This window comes from Ranitomeya variabilis, chromosome 3 (genome assembly GCF_051348905.1).
Source record: "Ranitomeya variabilis isolate aRanVar5 chromosome 3, aRanVar5.hap1, whole genome shotgun sequence".
In the NCBI taxonomy this organism is placed as follows: Eukaryota; Metazoa; Chordata; class Amphibia; order Anura; family Dendrobatidae; genus Ranitomeya; species Ranitomeya variabilis.
In genome coordinates, this window is record NC_135234.1 from 255,720,687 (window position 1) to 255,736,625 (window position 15,939).

General features: G+C 41.1%; 1 protein-coding gene across 1 annotated transcript in view; it reads right to left on the reverse strand.

The window, feature by feature from the left end:
- Window positions 1–15,939, reverse strand: part of ELAPOR1 (endosome-lysosome associated apoptosis and autophagy regulator 1) — a 383,078-nt gene that overhangs the window by 18,502 nt on the left and 348,637 nt on the right. The window contains exons 20-21 of the mRNA XM_077295410.1: window positions 14,759–14,937; window positions 14,434–14,599 (exon numbers count right to left, since the gene is read on the reverse strand). Of these exons, the coding sequence (XP_077151525.1) occupies window positions 14,434–14,599; window positions 14,759–14,937 (345 nt within the window). The remainder of the gene's footprint in view (window positions 1–14,433; window positions 14,600–14,758; window positions 14,938–15,939) is intronic.

Here is a 15,939-nt window from a genome sequence, read left to right on the forward strand (position 1 = left end):
AAGCTTCAAATCACTCCACAAGAAAAGCAAGTCCCCACTCAAGTCCATCATCTGTTAATGGAAATACAGGGGGCTTCCACATTACTGGTAGTACAAAGGGCTCTGGAAAAGTGAAATTGCTCCTTGCCCCCAAAAGAAATTCAGCAAATTCTGTGCTCTTAAACCTAAATGTCCCCTCCATTCTGTGCACCAGTGTGTGCCTAAACCACATTTAGCGTTCACATGTTTGGCATTTCTGTAGCGATGACATTCTGCCTAGTTTACGGGTGTATGTCTCCAGAAGCACAAGCAGGGCATAATGTACTGGGCACTACAATGGCAGATTTGCAATATTTATTAAGCAATATTCACTGCTGCTCGTTTCTGGAAAATACCCATGGAGTAAAAATAGTGACTACACCTGTACATAAATTCCCAAAGGAGTATAATTTCCAAAATGGGGTCACTTGAGGGGAGATTATGATCTTCTAGCACTTAGGGTCTCTAGAGGTATAGGGAGAATACCATGGCCGAGAAAAACCTCATAAAATATAATTTTTAATTAAGGTCATAAAAAACACACCATCTCAGTGAGTGGAGCGGTCCAGGTCAGATGATTTACATAGAACAATATAGATAATTATTAAAGTATTACAGAAAAATTCTAAGGGAGACAAACAGTACCTCCATTCCCCTTCCTGACAGCAGGGGTTGGCCCCCTAGGGGATTCGCTGTGGAACCCCCGCTCCAGGTAGACTATCCCTATTTTCTATCATATACAGTGCCTTGCGAAAATATTCAGCCCCCTGGAACTTTTCAACCTTTTCCCACATATCATGCTTCAAACAAAGATATCAAATGTAAATTTTTGGTGAAGAATCAACAACAACTGGAACACAATTGTAAAGTTGAACGAAATTTATTGGTTATTTTAAATTTTGGGGGAAATTAAAAAATTGAAAAGTGGGGTGTGCAATATTATTCGGCCCGATCCGTGGCCCTGGGCGTAAAATAAAAGGCTAATTGAAATTAAAGGGGAATAATAAAGTTTATAAGGGAAAGAGGAATTGTTCGTGACGCCACCTGTGGTACTCTGCTATGGATGGCCAACGCTGCTTAAAGCAACAGCTGGGGCTCATGGTGATGCAGCAGAGTTGTTACAGCTCTCCACAGGTAGAGCTTAGTCCCAGGGCAATTAAGGTGATAAATGTGATGATTCAGAAAAAGGAGGAGGGGGGAAGAGGAAGGGTTGAAGCTTGACACGCCGAGACATGCATCTAAGAACCGTTGCAAATGAATATAACCGGTGGGTGCCGTACCTGCTGGTGATTAACAGCTGATGTAGACGAAAGAAGAAGTAGGGATTTCCAGCACATCCATCCAGTTTGAGTAAAATAACCAAAATTTATTAGGACATTTTAAAAAACAATATTAAAAAGAAAGAGAGAAGAACTCTCTTTGCCTGACGCGTTTCTGGCGCACCACGGCGCCCTTAGTCATAGGAACTAATATGACATGAATACACAGGTTTATATATAACAGGGAACCAATCACAAACATAGCAATTAATTTCACTGGAAAAGGCTGCAGCTGAATTCACATAACAAAACTTTGCCTTATTTATCAAATGTCTTAGAAATACACAAATATCTGTTCTAAATTGCCAAAAAATCTATTAGTTATTCAATATATATAAAAAAGATCATTTTTGTAATTCATACCATGTGGATATTTGGTGTCTAAAGTTAGAATCCAAAAAGCTTCCCGCAGAGCTAATTGCTTCCTCCAATCTCCACCTCTAGGTGACTGACTGACCCTTTCAATGCCAAAAAAGGAAAAATCTGACAGATCTCCCTGGTGCACAGAAATAAAATGTTTTGTGGCCCCAGAATAACCTGGATTATTACTCTTTATATTGGCTATATGTTCAGAAATTCTTTTTTTAATTTTCCTTGTGGTATAACCTATATAACAAATGTTACAGGCTTTGCATTTTATGCAGTATATAACATGATCAGAATCACAGTTAATAAATGATTTTATATTATAAGTGACATTGTGATTTGAAGAAAAAGAAGTTCTCTTATTGTCTGCAAATTGGCAGACATTACATCTATTGCCAGAACATTTAAAGAAACCCTTCACTGATAGCCATGATGTGGGAGTTTTTCTCGGGCGCACCGATTATCTTGTCTGATTATACGGATAATATTATACAATACTACTATTTATTCCGTTGCAAAATTTCTGATGTTTGGGAAAAGCAGCAACTAGCACACAAGTGTGGTTTTATTTATACACACTGTGCAGTTTTCTATATAATCATGGACTCCCGCATGGCTAAATTAGCTTTAGTGTTTGACAACACAGATGGTATCTCTGCACCACCCAGTGAGTTGAAAGATCTCTATTCGAAACTGGAGAAGTTTTCTCAGCAAGAAATACGCACCTGGTGGGACCATAATACTCTTAGAAAATACGTTGAAAAAGAAATGATTCCCAGGGGTTTGCGTATGAAAAAATCTCCTACTTATATTTTTTCTGACAAGTTTCTTTCTGAGTGGAATATGATTCTTTCACAATGTTCGTTAAAGCTTATGAGTTTGATTATATCATATGAAGAAATAAAACTTCACCAACTCAAGATGGACATTGACAATACTAACAAAGAACTTTCCAAATATACAGACCAGCCTGATTTTGATATGCTTTCTAAAAAAATGACTGATCATTTGAAGACAATGGAGGATTCCATTATAAAAATGAAAAAATCTAAATTTAATAGAGACTCTTGACTACAAAAATGACAAAGTGTACTCATGGAAAAAACGGATTGGTCACACACCCAAGCCTATACTTAGAAACCAACCTCAGTGGCATCAATGTGAATATGCACGTAGAAAATCTGTCTTTTTCTTCATCGGAGTATAATCCATCGGAGTGTGAAACAGATGTGTCCTTCTCCAGTGCGGATGCCAGACATACTCACAACACTGCTATGTCAAAAAACGCCGGAGGAGGAGGGGGGGCAGGAGAGCCCGCAAGAGACGAATGGAGAAGATATCCCAGGAGGGAAAGAAAACGCAGACATCAGTATTGAACCAGTATCTGGACAGTGTCATAGTTCTGACCCCGACCATTTTATCTTCTACACAAATTGAGGTATTGGCCAAGGGTCTGAACTTCGTTCCATCTGGCAACTTTAACTTATTTGAGACTATCAAAGATGTCAATAAATTTACTCGTCTTCTTACGATTAAAAGACATTTTTTTTCAGAAAATCTAAATGACTTTAATCCTGGCAGCAAAAAATCATATTGCACTAAAGAAAATAATGCGTCTCTTTCATTCATGGAACAATGTATGCTACTTACTCTAACCTCCCTCCAAGAGGAAAATTTTGATGAGGACAAAATACAGGACAAAGATGTGCAGGTGCTTTCATCCAACCCGGCATATTATCCCCTCCAATCAAGAGTTCCTGCTCTAGACTTGTTTCAGACCTTAGTAGAACAGGATTTGAAAAAACTACATGCTGAAACACGAAATGCTAACCATCGAAGCAATTTGAGTAAAATTCAATCCCAGGCTGTTAGAGATTTACAACATAATCATGATCTGACAATTCGCCAGTCGGACAAAGGGGGTTGCATAGTAGTTATAGATACTGCTTTGTACTGTAAATTGATAACATCTATTATACAGGACACCAGTACATACACTTCTATAAAATCTGACCCCACATTGTCTTTCAAATATGACATGACTGATATACTGAATAATGCACAGAGATTGGGGGTCATTGACAACAAAATTTATAAATGGCTACTTCCGGAACATCCAATTATTCCAATCTTTCATGGGCTCCCAAAAACACATAAGAATGTCTTCCCTCCATCTTTACGACCTATAATCTCTGGGATGGGTTCCCTAAATGAGAATCTAAGTCACTTGATCGATGAATATCTTCAGCCTTTAATCCCAAGAATTCCAGGGTATCTTAAAGACACCTCATCAGTTTTGAAGGTTTTTGATACTTTTCAGTGGTGTCACGATTATTCTTTTGTGACATGTGATGTCACAAACTTATATTCATGTATTCCCCACTCTTTGGCTATGACAGCAATTGAATATCATCTAAATAAGTATAGCAGTTACTCAGATTCATTGAAATGGTTTATTCTTGCATCTTTACATTATCTATTAAAACACAATTTTTTTATGTTCCAAAATAACTACTATATTCAAACCATGGGTGCTCCTATGGGGTCCAAATTCTCTCCATCTTTAGCAATTTTATTTATGGCATGGTGGGAAGAAATTTATATATTTACAGATGATAATCCATTTCTCCCATGCCTTAATTGGTATGGGAGATTTGTGGATGATATTTTGTTAATTTGGCAGGGGGATGTGACAAAATTTCCTGATTTTATGTCCTATCTCAATGACAATCAGTGTAATCTGCGTTTCACCAGTGGCATTCCTTCAGATGAAGTTTCATTTTTGGATGTTCTCCTTACAGGCAGTAATACAACACAAAGGGTTAACACCTCACTCTACAGAAAAGACAACTCTGGTAACACGATCCTGATGTCCTCAAGCTCACACCCTCGCCATACCATTCACGCCATTCCCAGGGGGGAACTTACTAGAGCGAGAAGAATTTGCTCTAGCGATGAAAAGTTTCATAAAGAGAGTCGTATCATTTCTGATAGACTGCTGGACAGAGGGTACAAACATTCTAATATAAAGCATGCATTTAGACAGGTTTCCAAAATTCCACGTACCAATTTGTTGCATTCTGAAAATAAAAAAGTAAATGCTGCTTCTGAAGCGCATATCACATTTTCTACTGCTTATAGCAGTCAATACAACAAAATCAGACAGATTATTCTCAAATATCTTCCTGTAGTCAATCAAGATAGTTCTTTGTGCACAATTCTCCAAAATGGTTGCAGGGTAGTGGCCAAAAGAGGTTGCACACTGGGGAATATTTTATCTCCCAGTATGGTGCGCCCGAGAAAAACTCCCACATCATGGCTATCAGTGAAGGGTTTCTTTAAATGTTCTGGCAATAGATGTAATGTCTGCCAATTTGCAGACAATAAGAGAACTTCTTTTTCTTCAAATCACAATGTCACTTATAATATAAAATCATTTATTAACTGTGATTCTGATCATGTTATATACTGCATAAAATGCAAAGCCTGTAACATTTGTTATATAGGTTATACCACAAGGAAAATTAAAAAAAGAATTTCTGAACATATAGCCAATATAAAGAGTAATAATCCAGGTTATTCTGGGGCCACAAAACATTTTATTTCTGTGCACCAGGGAGATCTGTCAGATTTTTCCTTTTTTGGCATTGAAAGGGTCAGTCAGTCACCTAGAGTTGGAGATTGGAGGAAGCAATTAGCTCTGCGGGAAGCTTTTTGGATTCTAACTTTAGACACCAAATATCCACATGGTATGAATTACAAAAATGATCTTTTTTATATATATTGAATAACTAATGGATTTTTTGGCAATTTAGAACAGATATTTGTGTATTTCTAAGACATTTGATAAATAAGGCAAAGTTTTGTTATGTGAATTCAGCTGCAGCCTTTTCCAATGAAATTAATTGCTATGTTTGTGATTGGTTCCCTGTTATATATAAACCTGTGTATTCATGTCATATTAGTTCCTATGACTAAGGGCGCCGTGGTGCGCCAGAAACGCGTCAGGCAAAGAGAGTTCTTCTCTCTTTCTTTTTAATATTGTTTTTTAAAATGTCCTAATAAATTTTGGTTATTTTACTCAAACTGGATGGATGTGCTGGAAATCCCTACTTCTTCTTTCGATAAATGTGATGGTGGATGTTGCAGGGCAGGGCAGGTGACGCATAAATAATTCTGAGGACACAGCAATGTGCAGTTTCCACAGCTTTACTCACAGTTCTTTATGCATTCCCCAGCCGGGGTGCTGTGTCCTCCGGTCCAGCCAGCTCTCAAGTAATTTGGAGTGCACTTTGCCAGGACCCCATTATTATGTTCCTTTCCTGGCTGTCTCGCTGCGCTCGCTCTCACACAGTGTCCCAAGCCCGCAGCCCCGGTTCTTGTTGGGTGACATCTCTCTAGTTCCATCGGTCCTATGTGGCTGCCTTTTCGGCGAATGTGTGTGTGGATGTGGCTGTGGCACATACAGATACCACAGCCTCCGGTTGGCTAGCTGAGCCTTGTAGCTCTCGACTAGTCTTGGGGACCGGTTCCCCACTGCGACCTGGTCCCTTCACCTGGTCCCTCCACCTGGCGATGGTCAGCGTGGATGCGGGCCCCACGGGTGGATTGCTCACTACCTGTGCCTCTAGGACCCCTTCTTTCTCTTCTTTCTGTAGCTTCACCTTTCTCTAGCTCCCTCTCTCTGGGAGCTCCTTTCTGCACATCTTTCTCCATCTACTTCCTCTCACAGACTGACTAACTTTCTCTCCAAATGTCACTACTCCTCCCGCCTGAGTGAGATCCCGCCTCTTTCTCCAGGGTCTGCCCAACTTGCCAGGCTGAGGTGATGTAATGTTGGATGCAAGTGTGTGGGTCCTGGGTAATGTTCCCTCCGTACCCGAGAGCGGAGTCCCACACCTCTGGATGAGGTGCAGTACCTCTGTGGCGACCGGACCTCAGGGGCGCCACACTGCCTGAACAGTCAACAAGTTTACCACAATCCCCCTGGGCCTCTGCTAACCATTCCCTGTCTCCTGTGACGGTGTTAACACCTCTAGTTGCTGGATGCTTTTGAAGCAACAGCAGTTAGCACTATTTCTGCATGTCACATTTACCACAATCATGAAGTACAATATGTCAAAAGAAAGCACTCTCAGAATCCGTGGCATCCGGTGATGCATTCCAGAGTTATTACCACATAAATTGACAGTGGTATGTGGTATGCCCCTAAATGCCAGAAGAGCAGATTACCCCATTTGACTTCATTTTGGAAACTGCACCCCTCTGGGAATTTATATACAAGTGTAGTGATGATTTTTACTCCATGGGTGTTTCCCACAAACAAGCAGTAATGGATGTTGCTTAGCAAAAATTGCATATCTGCCATTGTAATACACAAAATGTGTTAGTACCCACACATTGTGCCCAGCTCTTGCTTCTAGAGAAAAGCGCCTAGTAAATTAAGCAGGTTCTCATCACTGCAGAAATGCCAAACATGTGGACGTGAAATGTGGTTTGGGCACACTGTGGGGCTCAGAAGGGAGGGGGCATTTGAATTTGGGAGCATAGAATTTTCTGGATTTTATTTAATTTATTTTTGGGGGGAGGGAGGGGGGCATAGCGCTTTTCCAAAACCTTCATGCTGCTAGGAAAAAGGAAGCCCACTATATTTCCATTGACTGATTGTGGACCTGAGAGCGGACTTGCTTTTTTTAGTGGATTGCGGTTAAGCTTTTATTAGAAATATTTAACTTTTATTACTTTGATCACTAGTATAATGCATTGCATTACACTGACAGAAGCTCCTTATATCATGCTCCTGGCATGGTTTAAACAAATCACAGTTGCTGGCAGACCTGGAGGTAGTCATGACGAGAATAGGGCCTTCGCAATGGTGTTGAGGGGGTGCCGATCGGAGGGAGACTCATTCCTTTCCCTGCCTCCTAAATCTTGCGATACATTTTGATTGCAGCATTTAGAGGGTTAAATAGCCAGGGGCAGTGGGGGCACTGCTCTTGGATGGGACAGCCGGGGCTTGGCTATCACGTATGTGTCATACATGATAGTGACGAACCTATAGGTACATCAAATGTCGTGAAGGGGTTAACCAGCTTTTATGAAGCCATGTGATAGGGTGGGCTTCATCGGAGCACTAAGATATCATTCATGGGGGTCTTCAGAAGGCCTTCTCATTGTTACTGTTAAAGATAGGTACCAGTTGCATAATACAGCCGGCACCTGCACTGTATGGAGCAAGTTTAGCACCTGAGCCCCCACCAGACGCCAGCACCGCATTAAAGATATACTGGTGCATTCTATGACGGGAACAGGAATAGCCGCGGGTGTAATTGCGATCCAACCCCTGGCTATTAACCCGTTAAATGCCGCTGATAGTGGCATTTAACTCGGGCTTCCGGCCATTGGGACGGAAATCCGCTCACCGGAAACCCCGGTCATGTGATCGCAGGTCACCAGTTTGTTGGCATGACAACCAGAGGTCTTCTGGAGACCTCTATGGTTGTCACTGCTGGCTTCCTGTGAGCGCCACCCAGTGGTTGGCGCTCATAGCAAGTGAGTAATTCTACTACATAGAGGCGATCTGATCATCGCATTTATCTAGCAGAGCCGATCGGGTTGTGGTAGCTTCTAGTCTCCCATGGAGACTATTGAAGCATGCGAAAAGTAAAAAAAATAAAAAAGGTTTTAAAATGCAATAACAGGCAATCAAAAGATCATATCTGCACCAAAATGGTATCAATAAAAACATCAGCTCAGTGCGCATGAAAAATGGAGACGCTACGAGTATCGGAAAATGGTGCAATTTTTTTTTTTTTTTTTTTTTAACAGTTTAGAATTTTTTTTCACCACTTAGATAAAAAAGAACCTAGACATGCTTTGTGTCTATGAACTCGTAATGACCTGGAGAATCATAATGGCAGGTAAATTTTAGAACATGGTGAACCTTGTAAAAAACTCAAACAAAAAACAAGTGTGGGATTGCACTTTTTTTGCAATTTCACCGCACTTGGAATTTTTTTCAGTTTTCTAGTACACAACATGGTAAAACCAATGGTGTCGTTCAAAATCACAACTTGTCCTCATAAGAAAAAGCCCTCATTTGGCCATATTGACAAAAAAAAAAGTTATGGCTTTGGGAAGAAGGGGAGCGAAAAACAAAAACGCAAAAACAAAAATACTTCCGGGGGTTAAAGAATTTCTAGGACTAAAGACAAATCAAGTGTTTTCTTTCAGGAACAGGACTCCACTCAGCAATACCAGACAGGTATGTGTCTGGTATTGCAGCTCAGCTCAATTGAATGGGGTAAATCTGCAATGTTGCACACAACTATTGGGTAGAATAGGCACGGTTTTCAGAGTGAGCCTTTTATTTTATTTTTTATTGTTAAGTTTTACATCTATAATATAATGCTTGGAGCGTCACTCCGTCTGAAGCCTTTATAGACTGTGCAAGCGCGATGTGCCTGCGCAGTCTGGACTCCATAGAGTTACCGCATGCATCTGAGTAGGGTAGCTACCAGGGGGGCAGTGGGGGCCATCGCCATGGTCCTGGTGCTCAGGGGGCCAATCCGAAGCTACGCTACTGACACTGTATTGGCGTGCACAGCACGCTGATAGTTACATTCTGCGTCAGAGCAGGGTGAATCTATCTCCCTGCTCTGTCGCCTGGCCACTACGGGCCCCTGAGCAGGCGGTTTGGTGCCAGCAGTGGGCCCCCCGCCTGTCATTGCAGGGTCAGCTGTACTGGCATCTAGGTCGATGCAGCTGACCGCATTGATGAGGGAAGGAGCGCTACGCTCCTTGTCCCATCATCCCCCTGTCAGCGTCTGACGTCACCAACGCCGACACTGACAGGGGGGGCGATGACGTCACTTCCCGATGCCCGTGGTCCAGAGATGAGCGGGAGCAGGGAGCAACACAGGATCCAGGAAGAAGAGAGGAGTATTTATTTATTGTTTTTGTTTATGGGGGCTGCCTTATATTACAGAGTCTGCCTGTTGGGGGGGGGTGCTGCCTTATACTACAGAGACTACTTATGGGGGGGTGCTGCCTTATACTACAGGGTCTGCCTGTGGGGAGGTGCTGCCTTATACTGCAGAGTCTGCCTGTGGGAGGGTGCTGCCTTATACTACAGAGTTTGCCTATGGGGTGCTGCCTTATACTACAGAGTCTGCCTATGGGGTGCTGTTTTATGCTATAGCGTCTGCCTATGGGGAGTGCATTATACTATATTGAGGACTTTCTAGTGCATTATACTATATGGAGGCTATCTAGGGGGGCATCATACAGTGTGGAGATTTCAGTGAGGAGGTAATCTTGCAGTGTTGGAGCCATCAAACAGTTTGGGGCTACTAAGGGGCCTGTATACTGAGTGGGGGCATTATACTGTGTATAAGAGAGCATCATACTGTGTATAGGGAAGCTGTACGGGGGGAGACTCGGAACATTATTCAATGTTAAGTGGGCACTTATTGCTATAGGGGAACACAGGTTACTGTGACTATCAAAGGGGCACAAAGGACATTACTACTTTCTAGGGGGCAAAATGTGGGCACTGTTTTCTAGGGCACTTGTACCTGGCATTACTATATTATAGAGGGTTGCTTTAGAATTTAGAGGGCACAGAGTACCACACAGCAGGTGCAGTAATAGGGACATATATGGCAGCAGCGGCTCATCGTTGGGATATCAGCAGGATGAGGAGTTTGTGTATGTTGGGAATAGATGGTGATGGCTGAAAATATGAGGCGTGAAACGTGTATGTTGTATTCTCTGCAGGTGAGTCGTTGCTGGAAGAAGTTGTCGTGTTGGTCTGGGTCAGATGGAAAAGATGGGAAAAGTGACGACCATCAGAAAGAACGTCAGCGGTAAGTCATTATGTGTAACTGTACTGTGATCACTTATATGTTCTGTAGGACTGGTATTTACCACTGACCATATGGCAGTAATATCAATATTGGTCTTTATATAGAGCTTATTTTCAGTAACATCGCAGTCATCTGCTGAGATTCTCCTCCATTATTAGGGTGCGTCACCCGGTTGTAATCAAGGTTACCTGGTTAGGGGCCCACTCAGAAGCTTCCCCCCCGAATCAAAACCCTAGCTACACCTCTGGCATCCGGGAATGAGGATTGTGGCACAGGAGATCGCGGTATGTGTAAGCACTGAATGCATACCGCGATCTCCGGCACAACAACTTTTCTATCCGGTATTGCCGCGGGGTATCTTTGGGCCAGAGGCCGGGACATGAATCCTCTGTCAGAAATGGAACATGCGTATAGCACACTTCAGGCGCCATTTTGTAAGTTACGCATCCGGGGATGAGGATTGTGGCACAGGAGATCGCGGTATGTGTAAGCACTGAATGCATACCGCGATCTCCGGCACAACAACTTTTCTATCCGGTATTGCCGCGGGGTATCTTTGGGCCAGAGGCCGGGACATGAATCCTCTGTCAGAAATGGAACATGAGTATAGCACACTTCAGGCGCCATTTTGTAAGTTACGCATCCGGGGATGAGGATTGTGGCGCTGGAATCGGCATCTGCGCAGTCCACGCTTTCCGGCGCCATTTTTAGACTGAATCTATATGTAAAATACGTCAGCGGAGCAATCCAGTCACTTTCTACTGAATATATATAGAAAACACGTCAGCGCAGCAAGCCAGTGACTTTTTACTGCACTTGACATAATGGGGGTGCAGGATCGGAGCAGCACATGACAGAATGGGTGCGCAAAATGGGTGCAGCACATGACAAAATGGGGGCGCAGGATGGGAGCAGCACATGACAGGATGGGGACGCAGGATGAGAGCACCACATGACAGGATGGGGACGCAGAATTGGAGTAGCACATACCAGGATGGGGGCAGCACATACCAGAATTGGGGTGCAGGATGTGAGCACATGACAGGATGAGGGCACAGGAAGAGAGTAGCACATGACAAGATGGAGGCGCACAAAACAGGATGAGGGCGAAGGATAGGGGCTGAACATGACCGGAAGGGGGCGCAGGATGAGGGCTGCATATGACAGGAGGGGGGTTCAAGATGGTAGCAGCACATAACAAGATTAGGGTGCAGGATGGAAGCAGCATATACCAAGATGGAGACCATATACCAATATAAATGCTCGCCACCCGGGCATAGAATGGGTTCAATAGCTAGTAATTATAAAAGATGGAAAAAACAGTACATTCTAGATCAATATTTCTATAGCTACATTATCACTAGATTATTTGTAACACTTAGTGCCATTTATTTATATAAAACATCCAGCCCTTTTTAAATGCTGTTATAGTATCTGCCATACATAAGCATTCCACAGTCTGACTGCTGTAACTTTAAAGAACCATTTCCTATTTAGCTGCCGGAATCGCCTTTCTTCCACTCGTAATGAGTGCCCCCGGTCATTAGTATGGTCCTTGGAAGGAATAAGTCATGTGCTGTCCTCTGTACTGGCCACACATATATTTATACATATAAACAAGATCTTATCTGAGGCGTATTTTTTCTAAGCTAAAAAGGCCCTACTATTCCAATCTCTCTTCATATGACAGGTCTTCCATCCCTTGTAATAATCTAGTTGCCGCCTTTGAACTGATTCTAACTTCTGAACACACTGCGCAACAAATTTCAGGGAAGTTCTTGTCAACTGAGAAAATGTTATTGTATCTTATAGATTTTGATATGCTGTACACGAATATGTGCTCCAAAAGTCTGTATCGCGTACGTTTTTTACCCCTTCAGGACCAGAGCTTTTTTAAATTTTTCGTTTTAGTTTTTAACTTTTAAAAAAGTTATGGTTTTGGAAAGAAGGGGAGCGAAAAACAAAAAATCGAAAAAAGCTCCGGTCATGAAAGGGTAAAAAAACCTTAGCAATGATTAAGATCTTTGTTGATCGAAACGCGTCGCTTTACCTTGTTGTCTCACTTGTTTGCATCCCCTATGTGCAAGGATTGTATTCTTACCAAAAGTTTTAATGGATTGATTAAAGTAGTTATTTATTTTAAAGGAGCTGGGACGTGGATTTTCTTACACTTCTCATCACTGCACGTCTGAGTCCGGATGGAGCTCCGCGCACCTGTGGTTTGTCGGTGAGCTGGCATAGGCTTTCAGCCTAAATATTTTGTCTTTGCTTAAAAACCTTACATGATACAGACTTTTGGAGCACATTTGTGCTCAGCATATCAAAATCTATAAGATACAATAAAAGTTTCTCAGGGGACAAGAACTTCCCTGGAATTTGTTGCGCATTGATAATCCGTGTTTTTAGAATTATAACAGAATATTATAATGTTTCGTATCATTTCTCAAAAACGTTACGTGATAGGAAAAATCTGAAGTCATTTCTGAAATCAACATGAAAAAATCCATCAGGAACACTCAAAAGTGTCTGAAGGACAAAACCTTTGTAACACCGTGATATCGTTTTTAAAATGTGGCGCCCAAAACTGGATCCCATATTCTAAATGTGGCCTCCCAAATGATTTATAGAGAGGTCACAATACATTGGGATCACAGGATTTTATTTTTTTGCTTTATATACATACTAAAATCTTGTTTGCTTTTGTTGCTCCGCTTACTTGTAACCAGAATACCCAAGCCTTCTCCTGCCCTGTAAATCACAGTATACTTCTATTTACTGAATATACATAGAAACTTAGACTCATATTGTAGGGTATCGAGGAACCATATCCCGGCCCCTATATATACTATTCCCAACAAATCATGTACCAAAAAGGAGGTCACAGGAGCGTTAATATTTTGTTTAAAAATAGTAAATATACAAAAATGTTATTGAAAAATTCAGACAAAACACACACAAAATTACATTGAATGTAAACACCATGGACTGACATCCAGTAATATGCCCTTAATAATAGACAATTTCGACTAACATAAAATGGTATGGAAAAGAAGATCTGCCACATCCAAAACCCACATAAAGACCATCAAATGTATGACTTAAGCCACCTATCTACAGATAATGTTCAATCCGGCTCATATACAGGCATATAGCTAGTGATAGATCCCCTCCCCTTGAGAAAGCGAGGAGAACAAGAACGAAACGCGCGTCGGGGTGGCACTCAATTTATTCTGACTCCAGTATTGGGTAAGAGGATTTCTACGTGGCAATCCCATGTTAATTGTTATGCCAGCTAGCACTTTATGGAGACTTTCCATGGGTTTTCCCATAGGCTGGTCTGAACCCCAGATCTATCACTAGCTATATGCCTGTGTATGAGCCGGATTGGACATTATCTGTAGATAGGGGGCTTAAGTAATACATTGGATGGTCTTTATGTGGGTTTTGGATGTGGCAGATCTTCTTTTCCATACCATTTTATGTTGAAGTCAAAGTTATTGTCTATTATTCTGGGCATATTACTGGATGTCAGTCCATGGTGTCAACATTCAATGTAATTTTATGTGTGTTTTTTGTCTGACTTTTTCAATAAAATTTTTGTATATTTAAACAAAATATTAATGCTTTTGTGTCCTCCCTTTTGGTATATTTACTGTATATGCAAGAATCAAATTACTCTACATTCATCAACATTAATCTGCCATGTCTTATTGTTTTACCTTACATAGTTTTATTTAATCAGCAAACACTGACACGTTACTCTCATGTTACTGTCTTGTCCCTTAACCAGTTTGATAATCTTAATTTCATCTTGTCAACATTGTGGAATTTAAAAAAATTATTATTTAAGAAGCAAAACTCACCTTTTCGGTCAATGATATAAATTTACGCAATATAGAATGACGGGTGCTATATAACAGCTCATCGTCTGCATCTTCTCCTTCCATAATAGCACAGCTATCAGCAGCTGGAAGTTCACCCTCCTTGGATGGAGCATTCATCATCAGTCGTGAATAATTGTACTCCAACCTAGGAAACATTGAAAATATAAAATTAAGTTCAGGAATGTCAACTTCAACAGGATATTCTGCACGATTGTTTCCACATCTGTTTGTTTTGACTTTGTAAATCATTTTAAGAATAAAAATAGATATATGTTTTGGTCATGTACATTTTATAAACACTTACTTTCGATTTTTCTTCCAGAAGTAACCAGTGACTGCCGTGAGCACAAGTGCAGAACAAATCCCACTAATTACTCCAACCTTTAGCCAGAAATCTGTAGCTTTACAGATACTAATTGTTTGAGGTGGAAGATCAATGCCTCCAACACATAATTGTGGTTTATGCCACACTGCAGTTGTTTTCTGTAAAATAAAAACAAATAACTAAAATATAGAATTTAAAAATGCCACTTTTATCTTAAATTAAGCTGTAAATTATTAAAGTTGTAATATACATACATTCAGTACATTTGATAGCAGTTCGTCATAAAAAAAAACAAGTTTTTTTTTTATACATTTTCTATCCTCCATAGCCATTCCCAGTGGTAAAACATCCAATTTAGCCACACTCTCCCTCCGACGGTCCAGCAATGGATGTGACTACTGAAGTTAGTCATTCACTTGTCTTTATGGTCTTCGGTATACAATGGCATGACCAAAGAGCCCAGGAATTGAGTCAGAGGATGCTGCAGCAGTGAGGCAAGGGTGAGTATAGCTTGTTTTAGAGTTTGTTTTTACACCAAGGAAGCATATCGAGGATTTAAATTGAATAAAGGAAACCAATTTGACATCTAAAAATGTGTCCGTTGGAATCCGAAGCATTCTTCCAATTTTGCCTCTTTGCCCTCTTGCGATCATTATGACTATAAGGTGTCATTCTGTGGTACACAAAATTGCTGCAAGAAAATTAAAATAGTGCAAATAACTGGTTCCCCAAACATGTCCTAGGAAACCTTAAAAAATATCATAGTTGCCATTTCTTTTCTTATTTTCTGACTGAACTTGGGAAGAAAAAGGAGAAAACACACAAGAAAGCATCTATCTATCTACCTACCTACAAAATATATATATATATATATATATATATATATATATATATATATATATATATATATATATATATATATATTATACATATACTGTATATCTACTATATAATTGTCTAAGGTCCACTTCCGTCTGTCTTTCTTTCCATCACGGAAATCCCAAGTCGATGATTGGTCGCGGCAAAAATGCCATGACCAATCAGGGACAGGCACACTCCTTACTCCCCGCAGTCAGTGCCCGCAGTCCATACTCCCCCCCCAGTCAGCGCTCACACAGGGTTAATGGCAGCGTTAACGGACCTATGCGGCATCAATAGTA